Genomic DNA, 25,594 nt, shown 5'->3' on the forward strand with positions numbered 1-25,594 from the left:
GCCCTGACCGGTCTCCGCCGGTCTGGGTCCCAAGGAACCCGGTTTAATCTGATTCCCCGAGCTTGTCCACTAGACTAAGACCCCTCCTTTATGTTAAATCAAAACTTACAATATTTAATTCATCGCAACTCTGTATATTTTATTTACAATAAAAATTTCTAGAGAATTTATTAGATGAATATTTCTAATAAAAATAATTTGTTCTTGCATATCTTTATCAGTTTTTTAAATTAGTTGCATGGGTACATATAATTCAAAAGAATATGTGAGTGATTCATACACAACATCTTTTTCTTTTATAGAGAGTTTCACTAATTTATATGAATGGAATTTGTTGAATAGCTAAAATCTAAGTAAACAGGGCTATAGTCATTGCACATAAAAGGAGGAAGAACAGTCTGATATCGAGAGGAGTTTTGAATCATTGCAGATAAGTGGAGGCTTAGACTGCATACTACTTTTTTATTACGGATGTACACTACCATACTTTGAGATCCATATTTGGACCATGAAGTTGATGGTTTTCCCATGCTCTAATGAATCGCTTCGACCGCATCAAATCCAACTGCCAAATATTCTAGTGACCAAAACATTATGTGCTGATTGGCGTTTTAAATACCAAATGAAGATATTGATATTTATGCTCGAACAGATTTCCCTTGCATACATATTACAACTTGCTACATAAATATGGTCATGAACTCATACTGGATGACCAAAGAGACAAACTAGATTACCATACTATTATCCATACAGACATGCAAACCACAGCATCACAGACACACTCAAATTTAACTCAACAAAGCTGTATATATCTTTTGCCTGCGAGAAATTGATCACTCATCAGACCAAGTGATATCATAATCACCGACGGAACCCGGGATGCCCAGTGCCTTCCACACAGCGGGCGATGCGTCCACTACGTTATTGGGACATGGAGGTTGGAAGTCATGGTCGGTGTCGCAGCCATTAACAGAATCGCACTCGTCAACCACTTTGGCCAGCACGGAGTTGCCATTTGCATGGATCCTAACGTTCTTTAAGCAACGGCTACCGTGACTGTACCATCCGGTCGAAAGAGCTACGACCAACTCGTCATCGCTGTGGTACTTGTTGTCGCACTCCGAAGGACCTCCGCCATCCCCGCCTTTGGCAAAGCTGTTGATGGTCATGGTGGCTCGAGTGTCTCCGGTCAGCGGCGGCGAGCAACGGTACTGTGGGTACATTTTGCCCGGCTTGCAGCAGTCAGAGTCGTGTTCCTTGTTGCAGTGGCCGGCCTTGCCGCGTAAGTACCCACTTGGACTGCATTCTCCAAGGAGAGAGGAATAGTGGAAGCAGCTGCAAAGGTTGAGGCTTGCAAATGCAATCACTAGGAGAAAGAGCGATGCTAGTTGATGAGAATTCACCATTGTGGTCGTTGTAATGAAGATTAATTTCAATGGTTTTTGTAATGGCTATGAAGTTCCAAGGGGCAAATGGATGGGTATTTATAAGAAGTCTCCAGGAATAACTCAATCCCCACGGCTCTTCTTGGTTTAGTATATCATTTCCTTGAAAAGAGCCTTAATCAAAATATAATTTTAGTAGTTGTCAGGTAAGAGATCACACCGTGCTCGCCAAGGCCAGTAAAACTCTGAATCATTTTCAAGTACAGAGCCAATGGAAGATACCTTTCTCTCTTTTTTTTTTAAGGATATGGTGGGGACAGAATTCGAACGAGATTTTTTCCCCTTTAATTTGCTTTTTTTTTTGCAAACACCTTCAAAAAACTAATAAAATCCACCATCAAGATCCCTGTAATCTCTATCAAACAGGTATGAACATGAAGGCAAGCCCATGCAATGGCTGGGGCAGAGTCATTGATGAATGCGACTCTTCCCGTGGCTGCGACGCTAACTATGACTACCATCAGCCCTGGGCAAACAATGTGGTGGATGCATCGCTTGCCGTGTGCTGCATTCGCGTGAAAGAAGGAGCATCCTTCTTTTGTGCCAAAGATACACCCCCTGAACCCATATTGAATACTTCCAATCCTTTCCTACTCTTAAGTAGTCTATGAAGAATCACACTGACATGAACGAAGAGTTTTAACCTAAAAAACTTCTCCAAGGCACGTACCATGTAGCCGTAATTTCTTAGAATATCGCCAATTTTAGACCAATGAGTAGTACATGGTACTAAGAGAAGTTTGGTCATTCATTAAGAGTTGTTTATCATTCTACTATATATGTTAATAAATCTTATAAAAATACTTAAAAATTTTATTTTTATTGACATAAATCTAACTCTGAAATGCCAGAATTAAGTATTGTGCCACATTCCTGTTTTAGCAACAAGAAGATCAAAGAGCCTCTATATCAACAAAGCCCTAAGAACTATAACTTATCAACCTTTCATGAAGCCTATTGTGTCCCTTACAACTGTCATCAACAATTGGCTATTTACAGCTAATGATTGACCTATCAATGGTTGAATGATCAATGATCAGTAATGTGCCAGGTTCTTTGACATACCTTGGTGGAGAGAACATAAAATTTGTTGCATGATTGCGAGTGTACCAAGAGCACTAGCTTAGATTTAACTCTTCAAGTCGTTCATAAATTGTTTGATATTATCTTTTCAGGCATTCTTCTATATGTTTAAGGTGCAATCCAAGATGACCGTAACATGGTTTTAAATCATTGAAGACAAATTCATCAATTGAGTGATTAAAAATAAAAATATAAAGATGAGAAAGTAGCCAAAAGTATGATAATTGGAAGATTATAATAGATAAAAAATAGCCATAAAATACTACCACCAACAAGTAATTAAAAGTACAACAAGCAAAAAGCGTATAAGCCTGGGCCGATGCATAATTCTAAATTATATCCTGAATTGAATATTGTGTGTAGAGAGTTTTCTCATCTAATAGCCTCATTTAGCATTTGCAGAGAGATAGCAATTTCTTCCACAACTAAAAATATTTAGGTAGTTATTTTCAGAAAAAAATACTTCTTTTAGGTGATTATTTTTAGCAATAACTACATATCAGTATGCAATAGCTACTTTAGAAAAAGGCCACATATCCTAATTAGATTGCTTGGATAAGTGATCAACTCATTAATAATCCAAATATAGTTAATTAGAATATATCTGGTCATTGATTACCTGATTTGATAAATCAATGATCAACTTCCATCGCATATTTTCCGATTGACTAAAACTTTGTCACTATTTTATTTTAGAGCTCTAATTTATTTATATTATTGGTAAAAATACTTACAACCTTAAAGTGATAATCAAAATGTTGCTTTTATCACAATGGCAATCTTATAGAAGCAATCCTTAATAGGACTATCTTTCCCCAATCGATAGCAATTAGTAACTTCAAAGAAATTCTTCCCACCTATCAAATGTTTGTTGACACTTGGAAATTTTCTTTTGAACTATTAATTGGTTTATCACATTCCTCTTCTAGATGTTTTTACTTAGGTCAAACTTAGGAATTCCTTGCATCCCAGCATTTATTTGATTTGCGGAAAAAAAAGTGGAGAAAAAGTAGGGTCTACAAGAAAATGAAAAAAAAAGAAGCTTTTTTATGGTTATTTTTTTTTAAAGAATAGCTTTTTATGGTAATAAAATTTTTATATTTGAAAGAAAAGAAAAATCTATAGAAAAAAAATTCAATACCTAAGAATCAGAAATTATTTTTTTTTAAAAAATACTCGTAAGCTTCTAAATAAAATAACATAAAATTATTTTTTATCAAAAATATAATAATATTTTATATAATTTCTTCAGCAGCTAAATATAAAACATTCTAGATTGCACTAAAGCACACATAAAAAGTTTTTTTTTTCCGCATGGTATACCAGGATTCGGCGTGGACAAGGCCGCATTTTCAGAAACCTAGGACCTGGAGAGGGCTGTCGGTCTTCCGGCAAGAGGAATCTCGCCCTTTCTTCTTGCCCTTTTGAGCTTTGGCCTTTGCCGGAGGCGTTTCGATCGCCGCGGATGGAGGCAAACAGCTGGAGGCTCGCCCAGGGGGAGGCTTCTGCTGCCGACGCCGCGTCCGGCGACTGGCGGACCCTGCTGCCGCACGAATTGCGGCAGTGGATTGTCGATGATCTTATGTGAGGGGATTCCCGACCCTTTGTTGCGTAATTCTTTTTAGGTTTTTAGATGAATCGGAGACATGCGTGAGTGATGGATCATTATTGGGCCGGTGGTTTCTTAAATCTTGATACCGTGATGCTTTCCAGGGTCGAATTTTGTGTGTTTGGAATCATCCGTTGGTTACAGCGAGAAATTTTGAATCTATGGAATGGTTTCCTTCCATCCTTCCTTTCTTTCTTTTCATTTTTTACTTAAATTTTGTCGGTATTGGTTCTTGTTTTAGAATATATTTGGGTGTGATTAATTTCGGAAATAGAAGAATTCATTCGGAAATTTTCGCTTGAATTTAATGAAGACTTTGTCAGAGTGTATTAGCATGTTAGATCGATTTCAATCTTGATGTGTCATCTGGGCAGAACTGTAATAATTGCAATAACAAAAGAGCTTCTACGTCCCAATAATTGCTTCTCGAGTTTCCTTAACTTGATAAATGGAGATGGTCGAATTTTGCACTGTGAATTGGGCACGATGCTACGTCGTTCTTTAGCTTGGGAGAGAATTCATGGAGGCTGAGGTTTAATGCTGTCATTATAGATATAAAAAAGACAGGGATGAGATTGGAAGAAAAAGTGGAAAAGAAGGAGATTTATTTCCATTTTCCGGGAAGACAGATGCCCGGTCAACTTGCCTAAGCTTGTTAAAAAAGATATCCTTTCCTTTCGACTTGATATATTTGAAGGAATTCATGATTTCACTCTGAAATAAGTGGGTTTGAGCTTATTTTAAGGGTAAGCTTCCTTATACATACATACATACATACATATATATATATATATATATATATATATATGGACTAGTCCTCATCCATGATATCTCTGCAGGCATGAAGTTTTCATAGTTATAATCTCTGCATCCTCTTAATAGTTTCTGCATGAAATTGTACTCCATTATTAATGACATTTTTTGTATTGCATGAAATTGTACTCCATTATTAATGACATTTTTTGTATTGTTTGCAGAATGGGCACGTTAAAGAGAAGCTTTCCTATCGCTGTGCCTGGGGCCTTAAATGAACTTCAAAAAATTGCTGAACGATTTGAAGAGAAGATTTATACTGCAGCTACAAGCGAGGTACATTTATTTACTTGAATTTCAAACTTTTTTTGTGATTCTTTTATGGTGCAAGATGAATTATTTGTTCTATAAGCAGTTAGGTGCCATTCTTTCTTAGTGACTATTCCTCCAAATTTAAAGTACAACTGCGACCATGCTCCAGTGTGCATCCTGGAAAATATATTTTGCGCTTGTCGGATAACCTGGGCCTGAGGGACATGAAAGAGTCTCCTGGAACTGGTTATCATCTTATAATCAGAAGATTTTAGTGACCATGTACATGCGGAGTTCTGAAGTGCTCGACTGCAATGCTTGTTCAGGAAGTTAATTAAGTTACCCTTGTCAGGATATGTTTGTTTATTTACAATTCTTGTCAAGATAACAATCAAATCAAAAATGTTGAGATTGGTAGAATTGAATAGGTTTAGCAGCAAGAACTCTCACAATGAATTTGTTGACCATTTGGAATTGAGTAGCATGAATTAATGCTAATAACAGAGTGCAGTACAAAGATATGCTTGTTTTTATCCAGTTCTCATCAAGGTAATTCATGTCAAAATCCCTGAGATTGTGGAGTTGTGGAATTTGGCTGTTTGGAATTTGAGAATTAGTGTGAATTGATACTAATGATGTGTTGTAATAGTAAAAAATGATTTTTCCCTTTATTTTTCTGTCACTTTATGTTATTTCAAAGTGGATGGAGGATAGGAAAGGTCAATTTGTCTACTTTCCTGTTCCATGGATTCACCCATGTCTTTGGGGGCATGGCCGCATGGGAGAGGGGTGGATAAGAGATCGAAGGAGTTCAATTTTCAATGAAATATGAAAAATGCATGGCCTACAACTATTAGGTCCAGTTATTACACTCTTAGTCAAATCTGAATAAAAACATGTGGGGGAAGCTAGATTTTATATGAATTAATGCGTACATTAGCTATCACGATTCAGCATGCTGAGCTGGCAGTTATAGGAAGAATTGTTACTTTATTACTTGTCAGTGTTTACTTCAACTTGTCAAGAAAAAGAGAGAAAGGAAAATATACCAATGTCTTGTAGCTCTGTCTGAATTTACACAATTTCCTTGACTTTAGTTTGGGTACTTGATCTACCTGATGTTGGAAGCTGTCTGCTGTTTGCTAATCTTCCGCAATGCAAATCATGCTTTTGATTTCCCTTTGACTGTTAATTTTAAAGACTTGGTTTGAACTGTGGATGTATCGTGGTAAGTATCTTTGGATAGCTTATAAGGGCCAGTCTAACTGTAGGTGACAAATCAGTATCCTTACTTCTAAATATTCATTTGCTTGGTAAAAAATGCTTGTGCCTGTCTATTCCTCTCATTCTCATTAATTTGAAATTTTGAATTGTCAGCTTTCACGGGAAGTAATTTTTCTAACTCTGATATTGCAGACTGATTATCTGAGGATAATTTCTCTGAAAATGCTTACAATGGAGAGAAAGCCTCAGCATACTCCTCCAATTAATCCTTCAATGCCGAACCCTGCAGTTCCAAACCAAAATCCTACAGAGCCAGGTATTGCCTTGAAAAAATACATCGCTTCTTATAAATGCGATATCACAAAAGATCTAAAAGGAACTCACTGATCTTGTTCCATTCATTTTAGCATATTATTGTTTATTTTAAATTTTTTATTTTCGATGTATGATCGACGTGAGGCTGATAAACGCTCTGAGCTTGTTCTGTACGTGAAATATCATTTGGCGTTGCACCATTTACATTCTTCCTACCTTTGATATGGTTTTATTTAGTGTTTTTCTGTATAATTGTATAGTTTGCTTCCAGTATTCTTTATTAGTATGTTTTTCTCATATTTTAGCTCTTCTTCTGCACTTGTTATTTAATAATTCAAGTGGTCAAGGTGGGACAATATTATATGAAATCTGGAACCATAATTAACCTGGACCAATATCACATTTGGATTCTTCAATCCATATACCCACTGGCACATTACCCCCATGACTCAACCTGATCCGAGTAAAACTTTATTCTCATTGTGTGAGTATGGTCAAAGCTTTCACCCACATCTGACATATTTAAAGTTTGGATAAAAAAAATTAACCTGTACCTAGCCCAGACTGAAAACCCTGGCCTAAACCTGATGTAAACAGGTGCGGGTCAGGCCAAGTTTTTTTTTTTCACGTCAAGTTTTGCCACCCCTTTTGTTGGTATAAAGCCCTACCTTGTTGTTTACATAGCTTAAGTTCACGCAACTAGGAGCTAGCCTCCACTGTTCCTTTAGACTTGATGACAAACTAGATGAATAGAAATACAGTCTCCCATATTTTGTTAAACTGCATAAGCGAATTGGCTTGTCAATAGCTTACAACCAAGGGATTCAACATACTTGCAAAAGCAAAGGTCAACATATTACTTATTTTTGCTTAAGTTGGTTGGAGGGCTGTAATATATGTTCCATCCTGTACTTACACTGGACAAGTATTAATATCGAAAGTTTTGCAAGATACTTGAAATTTTCAATTTTGATATGCTTTGATATCATATGATCCCCTAACCTTTTCTTTGGTTTGTTTTATAAATGCTTCTTTCTTGAAAGGAGACATGCTTTAACTCGATCTTTTTTTCTTGACCAATTTAAACCATTTTAGCATCCTATACCATGCCAAAGATGCATGACAAATAACTAATTAGCCTGTCATATACATGCACAGCAGACATTTAAACAAGTCTAGAATAAAAATTAACATGAATTAGCATTGTCCTAGATCAAATAGACAATAATGGAGAAAGGAACTCAACTTTGAAGGCAACTATCATAAGAAACCGCATCGTTACTGTTGCTGGTGGTCCAAACCGAGAACGATTGGCACAGCGGTGTGAACGGGGTTTCCTTGGAGTTGGGTTGATCGCGCTCCACCTTCCACCGGGAAACCTGCAGGCAAGCCTCGCACCACCACTGGGGTAGTGGGGGCCCTCCGACGATCAAGTCAGAGGAGATTGAAGGAGAAGGAGAGATAGTAGTAACGGATAAGAGAATACTCTGGAAAACCTTTGCTTACCCTCCCCCTTCCCCCCCCAGCCCCATATATATCAGGCTGGGGGGTTTTTCCAGGGATTCGTCATCGTGTGGCACGATGGGGCTGCCACTGACATGGCCGTTACAGGGCGTCGTGGGGCAGCGCTGGGTACGGCCCTGGCAGGGCATAGTGGAGCTCCGCTTTGTACGGCTGTTACAGGATATCGTGGGGCAGCGCCTGATACGGCCGTTGCAGGGAGTAGTGGAGCAGGGGGCCGCGGCGTGCCTCAGAGGAACAGTCTGTTGTTGTCGAGAGATTGCCGACTCGGGGTCGGATGACTGGATCAGGGGGCAGCCGACTCGGGGTCGGGCTGCGGAGCCGAAGATATCCGACTCGGGGTCGGATTGCTGGATCAAGGGGCAGCCGACTCGGGGTCGGGCTGCGGAGCCGAAGATATCCGACTCGGGGTCGGATTGCTGGATCAAGGGGCAGCCGACTCGGGGTCGGGCTGCGGAGCCGAAGATATCCGACTCGGGGTCGGATTGCTGGATCAAGGGACTGCCGTAGTCTTCCTGGGCGCGCGTGCCGGTCACGTGGGGCATGGTGGCTAAATTCCCCCGTAACAGTAGCCCCCCACTTCCGAGCCTGGAACCAGGAGGGGAACGGGTGAAGGGAGTGATGCTTCGAGATTGCCGCCATCCCTCGGAAAGGCGCGCGCGCTTCGAGCTCCCCGCCTCCTTTATGGCGTATAGCGGTTGTCGCTGATCTGGCAGTCTGCGGATTTCGGCGGACATCCTTCCTTAATGGCGTCGATTCGCCTTTGGGGCGCGAGCGATCCTTCGGCAGCCAGGCGTCCTCTGGCGTCACCGAGGCGTCACCCGCCCTTCCGCCTATTTAACTGGGGGCCCTCCTCCGTCCGCTTTTCTCTTCGCAGGCATCTTCGAGTTTCTCCCTTGCGCTGCTGTCGTTGCCGTCGGACTGTTTGCTCGCTCCTCCTTTGACGCCCTCGGAGCCGTTCTTCCTTCCCTTCCGGTGAGTTGCCCCATTCTTCAATTTAGGGCTCTCCATACTTTCTCCTTCCGTATTAGTGTACTTCAGTCGTTCCGGTCCTTTCCCCCTTCTTGGCCCCGTCCTGACCGTAGATCCACTGGCCATTAGGTATGGACGAAGTAAGAGCGGACCGCATTCAGTCGGATCTGGTCCCCGAAGACCTAGATAGGTTCGTGGCCCGGTACCACCTTTCCGAAGCCTGCAACGTTACGCTCCCGGGGCCTGAGGAGAGGATGTCCCATCCTCCTCCAGGGAAGGTCGCCATCAACGAGGACATCCTTCGGGCCGGGTTCCGCTTTCCCCCCTCGGACTTAGTTGTGCAGGTGCTTCGGGGTTTAAGAGTGGCGCCGACGCAACTGGTGCCGAACTCATGGCGCGCCCTGACGGCCTTCCAAGTTCTCTGCCGCATGCACGAGGTTCCCGCCACCCTGAATGTCTTTTGGGAATGCTACGGCCTGAACGGCCACCCCCAGGACAGAGGGTGGTGGTGCTTTGCGGCGCGGCGAGGGTGCGGCCTCGTCAAGGAGGCTCCTTCCTCCATCCACGGCTGGAAGGAGCGTTTCTTTTTCATTGACGTAGATCCCTCTTGGGGAATCAGGGCAACCTGGGAGACGCCGATGAAGTCCCCGATCGGCCTATCGAGGTTGTCGAGGGAGGAATCCGATGGCGTCGCCGTCTTGAAGGGGTTGGTTGCCGAGGGCCGGCTCCCCCCGGTGTCTCGCCTTATTTCTGAGGACACCTTGGTGAACGTCGGCCTGAGCTCGGTCCCCGCTGACCGTGAGCCCGCCACCACTTCTTTTTTAGCTTTTTTCTCCTCTTTCGTTTCTTCTTTCCATCAGCTTCTCAGTCTTCGACCATCTCGTCCTTTTTGCAGAAATCGACGACGTCATGCGGTCGGACAAGGCGATGGCTGTTGGTAGGACGTCCCTACTGGAAGCGGTCCGGAGGAAGAAACGGACTCCTCCGAGCGGGGTCCCATCGGCGAAGAAGTCCCGCCAGCAGGCGACTCCGACGCCGACAGATGGGTCCGGACCCACCGATCAGGGGGACGCCGCGGGCTCGGACCGACAGTTGGCGCTGTATCAGCCCTCCAGTGATGAGACTACCGTTATTCCGGAGGTGTCATCCGAGCGCGCCCGAGACGGCCGGGTTGGACGCGATCGGTCTCCAACCCGGCCTTCGACTCGGTCGTCTTCGGATGACACGAGGAGGGGCGCGCCGAGGCCCCGGCCGAGCGGGACCCTGTCGATTCCTGGAGCGGCCCCCGCCCCGAGCACGGTCAGCATGACTCTTCCCCAAGCGATGGGTAAGGGTAAGGCTGTAGAACCACCGTCCGGCTCCGGGGCGAAGTCGGGGTCGGCCTTCACTTTCGCCGGCGCCCGAAACCTCATCGAGACGGTGCTGCTGGAGAAGGACCGTAGGCAGGTCCGGCAGATGAGGATCCCTGACGTCGGGGCTGCCAGCTGCGTCTGTCTTATGTCGGTGAGTGTTCTTTTGGTCGCTTCCGCCACTCATAAGCTCTATTGATCCCCGTCTGACGCTCTCATTTTTCCTATCTTTTAGCTCGCCCAGTACATGATTCGTCTGGAGGAGAGCCACGAGGAACAGGCGAGGCTCCTGGCGAGGGCCGAGAGCCAACTGAAAGCAGTAGAGGAGGGAGGCCAGGCTGCGGCGGGGAGGACGACCAGGGACCTCGAGACGAGGCTCCAGGTGGCCGAAGAGCGGGCACTCGGCTTCGCCGCCCTCGAGAGGCAACTGTTGGAGGCTCAGGAGCAACTCAAGGTTGCCTCGGGTCTCGAAAGCGAGGTCAGAAAGGCGGAGGAGCGGGCCGAAAAGCAGTCCCGGAAGGCTGCCGACTTCCGGGAGAGGTGGGAGAAGGCCCAGCGGTCAGCCGACAACGCCCGCAACCGAACCCGGTCTCTTGAAGCCAAGCTGGGCGAATTGGAGTCGGTCTTGGAGGAGTCCCGCGCGAGCGACCAGGAGCTTCATTCGCGCCTGGAGGAGGCTGAGGCTGCTCGCATTGCTGCCGAGGCGAAGCACAAGGAGGCTCGGGCTGATCTGCTGAGGGTCTCCTCCGAGGCGGACGACCGGATTGTGGCGAAGGTCATGGAGGCAAAAGCTCAGATTACGGAGCGAGCAGAGGCGGCGCTGGCCGAGAAGAGCGCGGAAATCGGGCGTCTGGCGGTACAGGCCTATCGTCAGTCCGATGAGTTCGTCCGTGACATGTCGGACGCGGGGTCCGACTCCTTTGTCTTAGGCTTCGATGAAGGCTTGGCAAGGGTGTCGGCTAAATACCCCGGGATTGACCTGAGTGGGGTCTCCCTCCTCGACTCCCCTCCGGCGCCATTGCCTGCTGATTTTCCAACCGCCTCCCTACCCCTTGCGGACGTGCCCGGCGTTCCCGACCCAGGGGTTCCTCCAAGCTGACCCTCTGTACCTTTCTTTGTCCTTTTCTTTGTATGTTGGCGTTTTGCCAAGTTGTATGGGTCTCGGCCCTGAAACAATGAAAGTTAATGCAAATAGAGTGTTTCTTCATTTCACTTTCGTCCTTCCTCTTTTTAACTCTTGGTAGCGTCTCGCCGACTCCTAACTCTTGAAGTTCTTCCGGCGCTAGGCCAGGCATCCGAGGGTTAGGCCTCAGAAAATTCTTCCGGCACTAGGCCAGGCATCCGAGGGTTAGGCCTCAGGAAATTCTTCCGGCGCTAGGCCAGGCATCCGAGGGTTAGGCCTCAGGAAATTCTTCCGGCACCAGGCCAGGCATCCGGGGGTTAGGCCTCAGAAAATTCTTCCGGCGCTAGGCCAGGCATCCGAGGGTTAGGCCTCAGAAAATTCTTCCGGCGCCAGGCCAGGCATCCGAGGGTTAGGCCTCAGGAAATTCTTCCGGCGCTAGGCCAGGCATCCGAGGGTTAGGCCTCAGGAAATTCTTCCGGCACCAGGCCAGGCATCCGAGGGTTAGGCCTCAGGAAATTCTTTCGGCGCTAGGCCAGGCATCCGAGGGTTAGGCCTCAGGAAATTCTTCCGGCACCAGGCCAGGCATCCGAGGGTTAGGCCTCAGGAAATTCTTCCGGCACCAGGCCAGGCATCCGAGAGTTAGGCCTCAGGAAATTCTTCCGGCACCAGGCCAGGCATCCGAGGGTTAGGCCTCAGGAAATTCTTCCGGCGCCAGGCCAGGCATCCGAGGGTTAGGCCTCAGGAAATTCTTCCGGCGCCAGGCCAGGCATCCGAGGGTTAGGCCTCAGAAAATTCTTCCGGCGCCAGGCCAGGCATCCGAGGGTTAGACCTCAGGAAATTCTTCCGGCGCTAGGCCAGGCATCCGAGGGTTAGGCCTCAGGAAATTCTTCCGGCACCAGGCCAGGCATCCGAGGGTTAGGCCTCAGGAAATTCTTCCGGCGCTAGGCCAGGCATCCGAGGGTTAGGCCTCAGGAAATTCTTCCGGCGCTAGGCCAGGCATCCGAGGGTTAGGCCTCAGAAAATTCCTCCGGCGCTAGTCGGCCAAGGCTGGCGCAAGCCGAGGCGACCGGTCGGGGCTTCAGGCTAGTCTGCTCCCGGGATGATCATCGGGTTAGCCTGGCATCCGAGGGCCGAGCCTCGGGAGATTCCGCTCGTTGGTCGGCCAAGGCTGGCGCAAGCCGAGGCGACCGGTCGGGGCTTCAGGCTAGTCTGCTTCCGGGATGATCATCGGGTTAGCCTGGCATCCGAGGGCCGAGCCTCGGGAGATTCCGCTCGTTGGTCGGCCAAGGCTGGCGCAAGCCGAGGCGACCGGTCGGGGCTTCAGGCTAGTCTGCTCCCGGGATGATCATCGGGTTAGCCTGGCATCCGAGGGCCGAGCCTCGGAGAATTCTGCTCGTTGGTCGGCCAAGGCTGGCGCAAGCCGAGGCGACCGGTCGGGGCTTCAGGCTAGTCTGCTCCCGGGATGATCATCGGGTTAGCCTGGCATCCGAGGGCCGAGCCTCGGGGAATTCCGCTCGTTGGTCGGCCAAGGCTGGCGCAAGCCGAGGCGACCGGTCGGGGCTTCAGGCTAGTCTGCTCCCGGGATGATCATCGGGTTAGCCTGGCATCCGAGGGCCGAGCCTCGGGGAATTCCGCTCGTTGGTCGGCCAAGGCTGGCGCAAGCCGAGGCGACCGGTCGGGGCTTCAGGCTAGTCTGCTCCCGGGATGATCATCGGGTTAGCCTGGCATCCGAGGGCCGAGCCTCGAGGAATTCCGCTCGTTGGTCGGCCAAGGCTGGCGCAAGCCGAGGCGACCGGTCGGGGCTTCAGGCTAGTCTGCTCCCGGGATGATCATCGGGTTAGCCTGGTATCCGAGGGCCGAGCCTCGGGGAATTCCGCTCGTTGGTCGGCCAAGGCTGGCGCAAGCCGAGGCGACCGGTCGGGGCTTCAGGTTAGTCTGCTCCCGGGATGATCATCGGGTTAGCCTGGCATCCGAGGGCCGAGCCTCGGGAGATTCCGCTCGTTGGTCGGCCAAGGCTGGCGCAAGCCGAGGCGACCGGTCGGGGCTTCAGGCTAGTCTGCTCCCGGGATGATCATCGGGTTAGCCTGGCATCCGAGGGCCGAGCCTCGGGGAATTTCGCTCGTTGGTCGGCCAAGGCTGGCGCAAGCCGAGGCGACCGGTCGGGGCTTCAGGCTAGTCTGCTCTCGGGATGATCATCGGGTTAGCCTGGCATCCGAGGGCCGAGCCTCGGAAGATTCCGCTCGTTGGTCGGCCAAGGCTGGCGCAAGCCGAGGCGACCGGTCGGGGCTTCAGGCTAGTCTGCTCCCGGGATGATCATCGGGTTAGCCTGGCATCCGAGGGCCGAGCCTCGGGAGATTCCGCTCGTTGGTCACGCGCCTGTCGCTTGCCGCTCGACGAGATTTTTCCGTGGCCAGCTACGATCGTGTTTCTCCTCTTCTCCAAGCGTCGCCTGGGGAACACCAGAAGGGTATTAAATGCTAATTGAGGCGTTACCTGGGAAATCGGATCGCCAGTTGCTGCTTGCAAGGAGTGTCAGTTAAGCGGCCGCGATACGCGCGTTCTTCGAGGCGGATGCGGCCTGGGCGCGAGCGGAGATACGTGGGCCGTGGGATACACACCGCCCGGAGTGTTCTGCATGAAGAATGCAATTAAGGAGAACGACGCTTAGGAGATCGTGGGAGGATACGCCTCGAGAGCTGGAACGGCTCTGGATTCGGTGCGCCCGCCTTTATTGGAGCCACCCGCATCGGAACGACCGGGGGGCCACAGTTTGGCTATAAATATAAGTGCAGGCGCGGTGGAGCCTGCCAAGCCGGAGCTATTCAGGTTACCATGGATCGTGGACCTCCTCTCCGGCGTGTGGCTGGGAAACCCCCGCCGGTGGAACGGGAGGCGCGCCCCTCGCGACTTCCGCCAACTAGCCGTTTCATCTGGGATCAACAAGGAGGTTCTCCCCGGCGGAACTCCGCTCTAGGCGTTTCATCCGGGATCACATCCCCCCTCCTTTCAGCCTCGCCTCCCGATTGAGCTCTGCGCCAGACGCTTCATCCGGGATCGCGCCTCCTCGCGCTCTTCTCCCTTGTATTCCTTCCCTCCCCTTCTCCTGGGGAGGACCGGAATATCCCTTGGAGGTGGCGTTTCTCTGGAGGCAGCGGGAACTCCTCCTTCGTCCACTTCTTCTTCGTCCGCGCCGGCTCTTCGTCCTTTGCGTGAGGCGTGGATGGCGCCTCCGGGGAGAAGCACCCACGCCCGGTGGGATTGCAGCTGCTTCGGATGGAGGGTTCGGGGTCCCAGATCTTCAGCTCCACGGAGTCTCCACCTCTTCCTTGTTTTCTTTACTCCCCAATTCCCCTCTGGGAATTCTTTGTAATCACACGAACACACCTTTGTAACCAGGAATTATTGAAATGAAAAGAATTGTACATTTTTCGAACTGTCTTCCTGGCTTTGTCGCTCTACTGGTGATACACCCGCAGGTTAGCGGAATTCCAGCTCCTCGGAATTTCTCGACCATCTAGGGCCTCCAACTGGTAGGAGCCAGGTCGGTTTACCCAGCGAACCCTATACGGGCCTTCCCAATTTGGCGCCAGCTTCCCACCTTCCGCGGGTTGAGATGCTTTGGCTCGCCTTAGCACCAGATCTCCGATTCTGAAAAGTTTCGGTCGGACCTTGGAGTTATAATATCGGGCCACCCTCCGCTGATACATCGCCATCCGAACCTGTGCCATTTCTCTTGCTTCTTCCAAGAGGTCCAGGTTCCCTCGGAGTTGCTCCGAATTGGCCTCGGGTCGGTGCGCGGCGACCCGGGGCGAGGGGAGTCCGAGCTCCACGGGAACAACCGCTTCCGTGCCATAGGTTAGGCTGAAAGGCGTCTCCCCGGTAGGGGTCCGATGCGTGGTCCGATACGCCCAAAGGACATTCTCGAGTTCTTCGACCCAAGCTTGCCCCGTCCGACCGATTCGCGCCTTAATTCCTTGGAGGATTGTCCGATTTGTGACCTCGGCCTCACCGTTGGTTTGGGGATGCGACACAGATGTGAACCGATGCTCGATCCCGAACTCCTCGCAGAAGTCACGGAAATGCTTGTTGTCGAACTGTCGACCATTATCCGAGATGAGGAACCGAGGTACCCCAAATCGGACAATGATGTTTTTCTTCACGAACTTCCGGACTTGCGCCTCCGTGATAGTGGCCAGCGGCTCTGCCTCCACCCACTTGGTGAAGTAGTCGATTGCAACAATCAAAAATTTCCGCTGGGCTGAAGCGACGGAGAATGGTCCGAGGATATCCATTCCCCACTGTGCGAAGGGCCAGGGCGCGGTGATTGGTGCCAAGGGGACAGAAGGGACTCTCTAGACATTGGCGTGGCGCTGGCAGGCGTCGCATTTCCGTACGTGATCCTTCGAGTCCTCCAACAAGGTAGGCCAATAATAGCCTTGCCTCATGATCTTGTGCGCTAAGGACCTAGCCCCCAAGTGCGATCCGCAGACGCCCTCATGGACTTCGCCGAGGACGTAGGCCGCCTCCGAGGGGCGGAGGCACCTTAAGAGGGGGGCGGTGAACGAGGTCCGATACAGCCTCCCTTCATAGAGTACGTAGTGGGCGGACTTCTTGACAAGTCGCCGAGCTTGATCTTCGTCTTCAGGGAGGATCCCTTCGGCGAGGTAGGCGACGAGCGGGTCCATCCAAGACGGCTCCGGATCAATCGCCATCACCGCTCCAGCCTCGCCGATGCTCGGGGCATCCAGGGTCTCCAGGTAGATTGCCCTCGACAAGTTGTGCGCCTCTGTGCCCACCAAGCGGGACAACCTGTCGGCCCTGGCATTTTCGCTTTTGGGGACCTGCTGAATGTCGACACTGCCGGGGTCGGGAATGAGTGCTTGCACCTTCCGGACGTAGTTCTGCATGGTCGGGCTCCGAGCCTCGAACTCCCCACGAACCTGCCCGACCACCAGCTGGGAGTCGGTGAAGACCTTCAAACGCCGAATGCCGAGCTCTCTGGTGAGTTTGAGTCCCGTGACTAGGGCCTCGTACTCCGCCTCGTTGTTGGTCACTGGAAATCCAAACCTCAAGGCATACTCGGCTATCACTCCATCAGGACTGGTAAGGACCAGCCCGGCCCCTCCACCCTCGGGGTTCGACGACCCATCGATGTGAAGCGTCCAAATCGGGAGGTCGAGGCTGGGCATTTCCGGCGGTCTAGGTTCCGCCTCCTGCACCGTGCACTCAGCGAGGAAGTCTGCGAGCACCTGGGCCTTGATGGCGGGTCGAGGCTGGTAGCGGATGTCGAACTCACCGAGTTCTACTGCCCACTTCACCAGTCGTCCCGCATTCTCGGAGTTGCTGAGGATCTGCCGTAGTGGTTGATCGGTTAAGAGGGTGACCGAATGAGCCTGGAAATAGGGGCGAAGCCTCCTGGTCGCGGTCAGCAGCGCGAAGGCGATCTTTTCAGCCTTCGTGTACCGCGTCTCGGCATCCCGTAGGACCCGGCTGATGTAGTACATAGGCTTCTGGAGCTTTGCCTCTTCCCGAACCAGCACCGCACTGACCGCGGTTGGGGAGACCGCCAGATAGAGGTAGAGCATCTCCCCTTCTTGCGGCTTGGACAGTAGGGGAGGAGACGCCAGGTATTCCTTGAGCTGGTCGAATGCTGCTTGACATTCGGCCATCCAGAGGAAGTCTTTCGGGCGTTTTAACACCTTGAAGAATGGTTGGCAGCGTTCGGCCGATTTTGCCACAAATCGTCCAAGCGCGGCGACCCTTCCAGCGAGCTCCTGAACCTCCTTTACTTTGGTCGGAGGGGACATACCTTGGATGGCCTTGATTTTGTCTGGGTTGGCTTCGATACCCCGCTGGTTGACAATGAAACCGAGGAACCTCCCGGCCGAAGCGCCGAAGGCGCACTTCGCTGGGTTCAGCTTCATGCGAAACTTCCGCAAGGTGGTGAAAGTCTCCTCCAAATCCGCGATGTGCTGGTCTGCATGGCGGCTCTTCACCAGCATATCGTCCACGTACACCTCCATGTTCCGGCCGATTTGCTCTTTGAAGATTTTGTTGACGAGGCGCTGGTAAGTGGCGCCAGCATTCTTCAGACCGAAGGGCATTACCTTGTAGCAGTACAGCCCCCGGTCTGTTATAAAGGCAGTTTTCTCCTCGTCCTGTGGGGCCATCATTATCTGGTTGTAACCGGAGAAGGCGTCCATGAAAGACAGCAGCTGATATCCGGAAGTCGCGTCGACCAGTTGGTCTATTCGCGGAAGCGGAAAGCTATCCTTAGGGCACGCCTTGTTCTGGTCGGTATAGTCGATGCACATCCTCCACTTCCCGCTCGCCTTCCGGACAAGTACAACATTTGCCAGCCACTCGGGGTAGCTTACCTCCCTTATGAATCCTGCCTCCAAGAGCTTGTCTACCTCCTGGTCGACCACCCGGATCCGATCCGGGGCACAGTGTCTCTTCTTCTGCTTTATTGGTCGGTGGGTCGGGTCGACGTTGAGGGCGTGAGAAATGACCTCCGGGTCGATCCCAGGTACATCGGCCGCCGACCAGGCAAATACATCGGCATTGGCTCGGAGGAATTCCACCAACCGGGCCCGAGCTCCCGGGTCGAGATTGGCGCCGACCCGGACCGCCCGGTCGGGGCGGCCTTCCTCAAGGGGGACTTCGACCACTCCCTCGGCCGGCTCCCCGTGCCGCAAGGCCACCTCGTCTCTGGCATCAAGGGACTCGACGCTTAGGGCTTCCACGGGCTTCTTTCCTTTGAGGGTTGCTAGAAAACATTGCCGTGCGGTCGGTTGGTCACCTCGGACCTCTCCGATCCCGACCGCCGTGGGGAACCGCATGAGCAAGTGGTACGTGGAGACCACCGCGCGAAGGGCGTTCAGCCCGGGTCGCCCGAGGATAGCGTTGTAGGCCGAGGGGATACGGACGACCAAGAACCCGAGTCGCACCGTGGCTTCTGCGGGTGCGACGCCCGCAGTCACAGGCAGCTCAACGACACCTTCCGCCGGGACAGCGTCACCGGTGAATCCTACGAGGGGGTGGACATTTTGTGCAACAACTGTCTGGACAAGCTCATCTTTTGGAAGGCCTCGTAAAACAAAATATCAGCTGAGCTTCCACTATCCACAAGAACACGCCTTACATCATAGTTTGCCATAGTGAGGGAGATCACCATGGCGTCATCGTGGGGAGTCTGAACCCCCTTTACATCCTCATCAGAAAAGGTGATTACATTGCCGACTCTCTGCCTCTTTACGACGGCCGTCCCTGACGCTTCCGTCGAGCCCCCTGCGTTCCTCACGGGCCGAGAGCAGCCCCCAGTGATAGTGTGGATCACGTCCGCAACGGGTCGATTCTGCTCCCGAGGCTCCGGAGGAGCCGGGTCGGCCGGACGCGGGTCTGCGGGGGGACGTCGGTCGCTCACATACCGACCGAGACGCCCCCGACGGATAAGAGCCTCGATCTCGTCCCGAAGCTGGAAGCAGTCCTCTGTGTCGTGGCCGTGGTCTCGGTGGTACTCACAGTACGCCCGGGAGGGCCTCTTTCCAGGGATCCTTCGTATCTGTCTCGGGGCCGGGAGGTCCTCCCGCCCCTTGATCTCCATAAGGATCTGGGCCCGGGGAGTCAGGAGAGGGGTGTACCGGTTGAAACGTCGGGGCGGAGAACGAGGGCGTGGGGCGCCGTGGTTCTTCGCCGGCGACGGGCTTCTGCGCCGACGCTGGGGCGTCGGGCTCCTCCTCTGGCGTGCCTCTTTCCGCCTTTTCTTTCCAAGCTTTTGTGGGATCTCGGCGGCCTCCTTGCTCCGGTGGGCGGCCGCCTCCTCGGCGTCCGCATACTGGTTCGCCCGGGACAACAGCTCTGGGAAGCTCCGCGGCAGGCGTTTGTCCAGGGAGAAGGTGAGTCTGCCCTTCCGGAAGCCACGCTTCAGGGCTGAAAGAGCTACCTCCTGACTCAGGTTCCGGACCTCCAGCGTAGCCCTGTTGAAGCGGGTAAGATAATCCCGCAGGCTTTCTCCCTCGTTTTGCCGGACATCAAAGAGGGAGTCGGAGACCAGTCGCCGCCGGCTACTGACGGCGAAATGAGTGATGAAGAGGCGAGTGAACTGGTCGAAGGACCGGATTGAGTCAGCCTCCAGCCCGGCGAACCATGCCCTCGCCAGGCCACGGAGGGTTGCCGGGAAAGCCTTGCAGAGAAGGGGATCTGATGCTCCGTGGAGGAGCATAAGGGTCCTGAAACTCTCGACGTGATCTCGCGGGTCCGCCGCCCCGTCATAGGGCTCGATCGCCGGCATTTTGAACCCCGGCGGATTCGGGGTCCACAGGACCCTCGAGGCGAGCGCCGGCTGGGAGGAGATCTCTAAGTCGGCGAAGGGATCTTTGGAATGGCCCTTCAGGACCTGGAGTTGTCGGTGGAGATCGTCCACCCGCCAGTCCAGGGAACGCGACCGGTGGGTGGGAGACAAGGAGCGGCGAGAGGGGGATCGACTGGAGCGCGGGTTCCTCGAGGACTGGGGGGTCTGGGAACGCGCCCGGGCCCGCCTCTCGTACCCCGCGCAGCTCCGGTGGGAAGGTCCCGGCAGAATGGAGCATGCTCGAGAATCCTCCTCGCGTCGGCGCTCCTCCCCATGGGAGAGGAAGGAACGCGGGTTGAGGAGGACAAGCGAACGCTCAGGCAGCGGCGGCTCCTGAGCCTGCTGCGGCGCCCGGGACATCGCATCCTGCAGATTCTGCACCGCCTCCGCGAGGGTGCGAACCTGCTGGGTTAGCTGGTCGAACTGGGCGGCTTCGACCATCTGAATGGGCGGTGGGGCGGTGGAGTGTTGCTGAGAGCGTGTTGGGGATGCAGCGGCCTCCCGGCCAGTGGCGCGAGAGGCCCCGCGACCGGAAGCATTGGAAGCTCCACGACCACCTCGCCGTGCCATTACGATCGCTCTGAGATCCGGCCCTCCTTCTAGCGCCAACTGTTGCTGGTGGTCCAAACCGAGAACGATTGGCACAGCGGTGTGAACGGGGTTCCCTTGGAGTTGGGTTGATCGCGCTCCACCTTCCACCGGAAAACCTGCAGGCAAGCCTCGCACCACCACTGGGGTAGTGGGGGCCCTCCGACGATCAAGTCAGAGGAGATTGAAGGAGAAGGAGAGATAGTAGTAACGGATAAGAGAATACTCTGGAAAACCTTTGCTTACCCTCCCCCTTCCCCCCCCAGCCCCATATATATCAGGCTGGGGGGTTTTTCCGGGGATTCGTCATCGTGTGGCACGATGGGGCTGCCACTGACATGGCCGTTACAGGGCGTCGTGGGGCAGCGCTGGGTACGGCCCTGGCAGGGCATAGTGGAGCTCCGCTTTGTACGGCTGTTACAGGGGATCGTGGGGCAGCGCCGGATACGGCCGTTGCAGGGAGTAGTGGAGCAGGGGGCCGCGGCGTGCCTCAGAGGAACAGTCTGTTGTTGTCGAGAGATTGCCGACTCGGGGTCGGATGACTGGATCAGGGGACAGCCGACTCGGGGTCGGGCTGCGGAGCCGAAGATATCCGACTCGGGGTCGGATTGCTGGATCAAGGGGCAGCCGACTCGGGGTCGGGCTGCGGAGCCGAAGATATCCGACTCGGGGTCGGATTGCTGGATCAAGGGGCAGCCGACTCGGGGTCGGGCTGCGGAGCCGAAGATATCCGACTCGGGGTCGGATTGCTGGATCAAGGGGCAGCCGACTCGGGGTCGGGCTGCGGAGCCGAAGATATCCGACTCGGGGTCGGATTGCTGGATCAAGGGACTGCCGTAGTCTTCCTGGGCGCGCGTGCCGGTCACGTGGGGCATGGTGGCTAAATTCCCCCGTAACAGTTACCTTTAAGAATAATAAGAGTGATTTACAGGAACGAATGATAAGTGAACAAACGACAAAAGGGAACAAGGATATTAGTCAATAAACTGTGCATGCAAACTTAGCATGTTAGCTGGTAGTAGCCAATTAACTAAAAAACAGATTTAATTTGCTGATAGATTATTTTTACCCTCTTTTATGAAATCTGATTTTAATAATAATAATTTTTTAAAAGCAAAGGGCATGGACATGTGAAATTTTGCCTGCCACCTGACAATATCTGTTGTTGAAACAAATGGATGAAAAGTTTCCAACAGTAAATTGATATAAAATCATTTTCCACAAAAACACACTAATGTTGTTAATTTTCATGCAAAATTGCATCGAAATGTTGAAGGAAGTTTATTTTTTTATAGAAAAATCCATCAACTTTTTATGAAAAAAAGAGAGAGAATATTTTCATGTCAATATAAAAATTCAAAAAATGTCCAAACCTATTCTCATTTCTTTGCATTGACAATTCATCCTCAGTTCGAGGAAATCCAGGGTAGGATCAATGCTAATGTCGATTTAGGAATGGTTTTGCTCCCATGTCTGTAAAGCTATTTGTGCGACTCTATTTATCATGTGTCGACCTCTTTAAATTTTATGGTAAGTCTCTTTCTTCTCTAAAGATGCCTGAGCTAGGTATGACCTATATTACATATGCTCCGGGGTGTTGGTGCATGCCCAAATGTCGGATCCTTTCATTATCTAAGAATTTCTTTTTATGGACCCATGTTCGAGTGTCATACACATGCCCTTTTTTAAAAATATTGGGGTGGATGCTTAGGCTAAAATAACGGTCTAGGTAAGGGTATAGCCTTGATCCATTAGGTTGACACTAGGTAGAGAGCCAGTTGGGAAATTCTTTTGACTCTGATAAATGATACTTCTATACTAAAGCCAACCCTGTATGGATGGCATAGAGCTTGGTTTGCTAAGGTAGGATGATTGTTCTCATGATAAGCTTTTATTTCTATGCCGCTTACCCAAATTCTGTGAACTAACAACCACCCTGCTATCTTTGGAACAACAGCAGCAAGGCAACAACTTCTACCCCAGAACTTTCAAAACAACACGCCAGCTGCTGGCCAAAGTTCTGCCAACCTGCCTTCTGCACTATCATCTATCACAGGTCTTGGTCAGTCCAACATATCACAGAACATGCCTGGCATATCACAACCACAGGATCAGCAACAATTCCAAGTTTCTCAGCTGCAGCAGCCTGGCAATCACCCAAATCAGGTGCAATAAATGAACTTACAAGGTTCAGCAACTTCCATGCAACAGCTGAGAATTCGTGCAATACATGAGGAGCAGACTGGTGTCTCATGGGTTTAAGCCATTTGGGTTACAGTCAGCTTCATAGTGCTCTAGTTCTTAAATTCGGCAATTTAAGTCTACGTATGATTGAGAATGTGGGTATTTGTATGTGTAGCTTCATAATCCTCCATGTAGTTCTTAAATTCGGAAATTTAAGTCTATGTATGATTGAGAATGTGGGTATTTGTGTGTAGCTTCATAATATGCCATGTAGTTCTTAAGTGTGTGTGTGTTATGATTTAAAAATTTATGTGTGCATGTGTGTTGGAAATAGAACAAAAAATAGAGCAATGTTGGATAGTACTTTTCGTATCAGAGTTAGTATGGTTACAGTCAAATTCATAATACTTCATGGAGTTCGTCTTCTTAAATTTGGAGGTTTAAGTCTACATATGATTGTGCACGCATGTTTGGACTATGAATTTTACGTTAGCTTCTTAAAAAAGAAGTTTACACTTCAAAATCAATGATCCAAGATACAAATTAATGAAAATAATCTACACCAAAAAAATATTTATAAATTAAAATTTATGTATTTTGGTAGTTTCTAACTTAATCATTAAGTAAGCATTAAAATGGATGGTTTTAACAGTGTGGCACTATGTTTTATTATGATTACTCATCAAAATCTAATAAATTTAAATTTATCTATATTTTAAGATATATAGATCATGATTTATTAAGTGAATTTTTGATTTGTATACTTAATTATATATTTTTTCTGCCAGTGCCTTTGATGCTGTTGATTTTTACATTTGCTTAACTATAACTGGTAAGATACATAAATTTTGATTTCTAGCTATATTTTGAACTATAAATCATATTTAATGATTTGGATGTCATTAATTTAAAGTTGTTAATTCCTTTTTCTAAAGACATAACATAAAGTATGTAGTATAGATATATAGCCTGGCTAACATATACTATATGTACATACATAAACACGCATACATCCATATATATTTATATATAGAAAGAGAGAAAAGATTGCATAATGATGTGTGGGGGGTGTATCTTTCACACGGAAGAAGGATTCACCTTTCTTCGCACGGGTCTATCATTAGACCATCCATTGGCCACTTTGATATTCATGTAGGTAGATGAATGACTGCATTCAGAGTGCATTGAAATCCCATGGTGCATTCATATGAAAAAAGGCGAATCTTTCTTTTGTGCCAATGATGCACCCACAACCCCATAATGAATACTTCCAATCCCTTCCTACTCTTAAGTAGTTATGAAGAATCACATTGACATAAACCGAAAGTTTTAACCAAAAAAACCTTCTCTGAGGCACGTACCATATAGCCGTAATTTCTTAGAATATCCCCAATTTTAGACTAATGAGTAGTACACGGTACTAAGATGTTTCATTGTTCATTGAGAGTTGTTTATCCTTCTACCGTATATGTAATTAAGTCTTATAAAAACATTTAAATTTTTTTATTTTATTGACATTAATTAAACTCGAGATATCATAAGTATTGTGCTACGTTCCTATTTTAACAAGAAGAAGATCAAAGAGCCTCTATTTTAACAAAGCCCTAAGATCTAACTTATCAACCTCTCATTAAGCCTATTGTGTCCATTAGAATAGTCATAATTACATAGTCGTTCGAACATTTAACTTCTTTCTGATCAACAATTAGCTATATACAACTAACAATTGACCTTTCAATGGTTGAATGATCAATGATCAGAAATGTGCCAGTTCTTTGAAATACTTTGGTAAAGAGAACATAAAATTTGTTGCACAATTGCAAGTGTACTGACGGCACCAGCTTAGATTGGACTATTCAAGCCGTTCATAAATTATTTGATATTATCTTTTCATACATTCTTCTATATGTAGAGGGTGTAATCCAACATGATCATAACATGATTTTAAATCATTTAAGACCGATTCATCAATTGAGTGACTAAAAATACAAAATATAAAAATTAGAAAAATAGCCAAAAGCATGATAATTGAAAGATTATAATTGATGAAAAAATAGCCATGAAATAATATAACCAGCAAGTGGTTAAAAATACAAGCAGCAAAAAACGTATAAGCATGGTCTGATATAAAAGTTCAAATTATATCTCAAATTAAATGTTGTTTGAAGAGTGTTTCCTCATCTAATAGCCTCATCTACGTTTGTAGAGAGACTATGATTTCTTAAGCAACTAACTATATTTAGATAGTTATTTTCAGAAAAAAATAATTTTAGATAATTATTTTTAGCAATAACTGCATATCACTCTGCAATAATTTCTTTGGAAAAGGCCACATATCATAATTAAATTGCATGGATAAGTGATCGGATCATTAATGATCAAAATATAATTGATTATAATATATTTGGTCATTGATTACCTAATTTGATAAAATCAATGATCAACTTCCATCGCATATTTTCCGATTGAATAAAACTTAGTCACTATTTTATTTTTGAGCTCTAATTTATTTATACTATTAGCAGAAATACTTGAAACCTTAAAGTAATAATCAAACGTCGCTTTTATCTCAATGGCAACCTTATAGAAGCAATTCCTAAGTGGACTATCTTTCTCCACTCGATAGCAATTAATAACTTCAAAAAAATTCTTCCCACTATTAAAAGTTTGCTAGCTCTTGAATTTTTTTTTCAACTATTAATTAATTTATTATATTTCTCTTTCAACCATTTACTTTTCACCACTGGTCAAACTTAGAAA

At 48.9% G+C, this 25,594-nt stretch overlaps 2 protein-coding genes across 3 annotated transcripts; one reads left to right on the top strand and one right to left on the bottom strand.

Annotated features, from left to right (window-relative positions):
- Positions 1–600: 600 nt before the first annotated feature.
- On the bottom strand, positions 601–1,429 carry LOC103707026 (putative ripening-related protein 1). The gene has a single exon (XM_008791355.2). The coding sequence runs from the start codon at positions 1,407–1,409 to the stop codon at positions 837–839; it is 573 nt and encodes a 190-aa protein (XP_008789577.1). The 5' UTR covers positions 1,410–1,429; the 3' UTR covers positions 601–836.
- Positions 1,430–3,840: 2,411 nt separating this feature from the next.
- LOC103706978 (mediator of RNA polymerase II transcription subunit 15a) lies at positions 3,841–23,241 on the top strand. Of its 2 annotated transcripts, none has more exons than XM_008791280.4 (4): positions 3,841–4,115; positions 5,118–5,229; positions 6,622–6,745; positions 22,611–23,241. In XM_008791280.4, the coding sequence occupies exons 1-4, from the start codon at positions 3,997–3,999 to the stop codon at positions 22,823–22,825; spliced, it is 570 nt and encodes a 189-aa protein (XP_008789502.1). In that variant the 5' UTR covers positions 3,841–3,996; the 3' UTR covers positions 22,826–23,241. The 2 variants fall into 2 exon arrangements, with proteins under 2 accessions (XP_008789502.1, XP_008789501.1); XM_008791279.4 differs by having other exon boundaries at positions 3,843–4,115; positions 22,608–23,209.
- Positions 23,242–25,594: the final 2,353 nt, after the last annotated feature.

This window comes from Phoenix dactylifera, chromosome 18 (genome assembly GCF_009389715.1).
Source record: "Phoenix dactylifera cultivar Barhee BC4 chromosome 18, palm_55x_up_171113_PBpolish2nd_filt_p, whole genome shotgun sequence".
Classification (NCBI taxonomy): domain Eukaryota; kingdom Viridiplantae; phylum Streptophyta; class Magnoliopsida; order Arecales; family Arecaceae; genus Phoenix; species Phoenix dactylifera.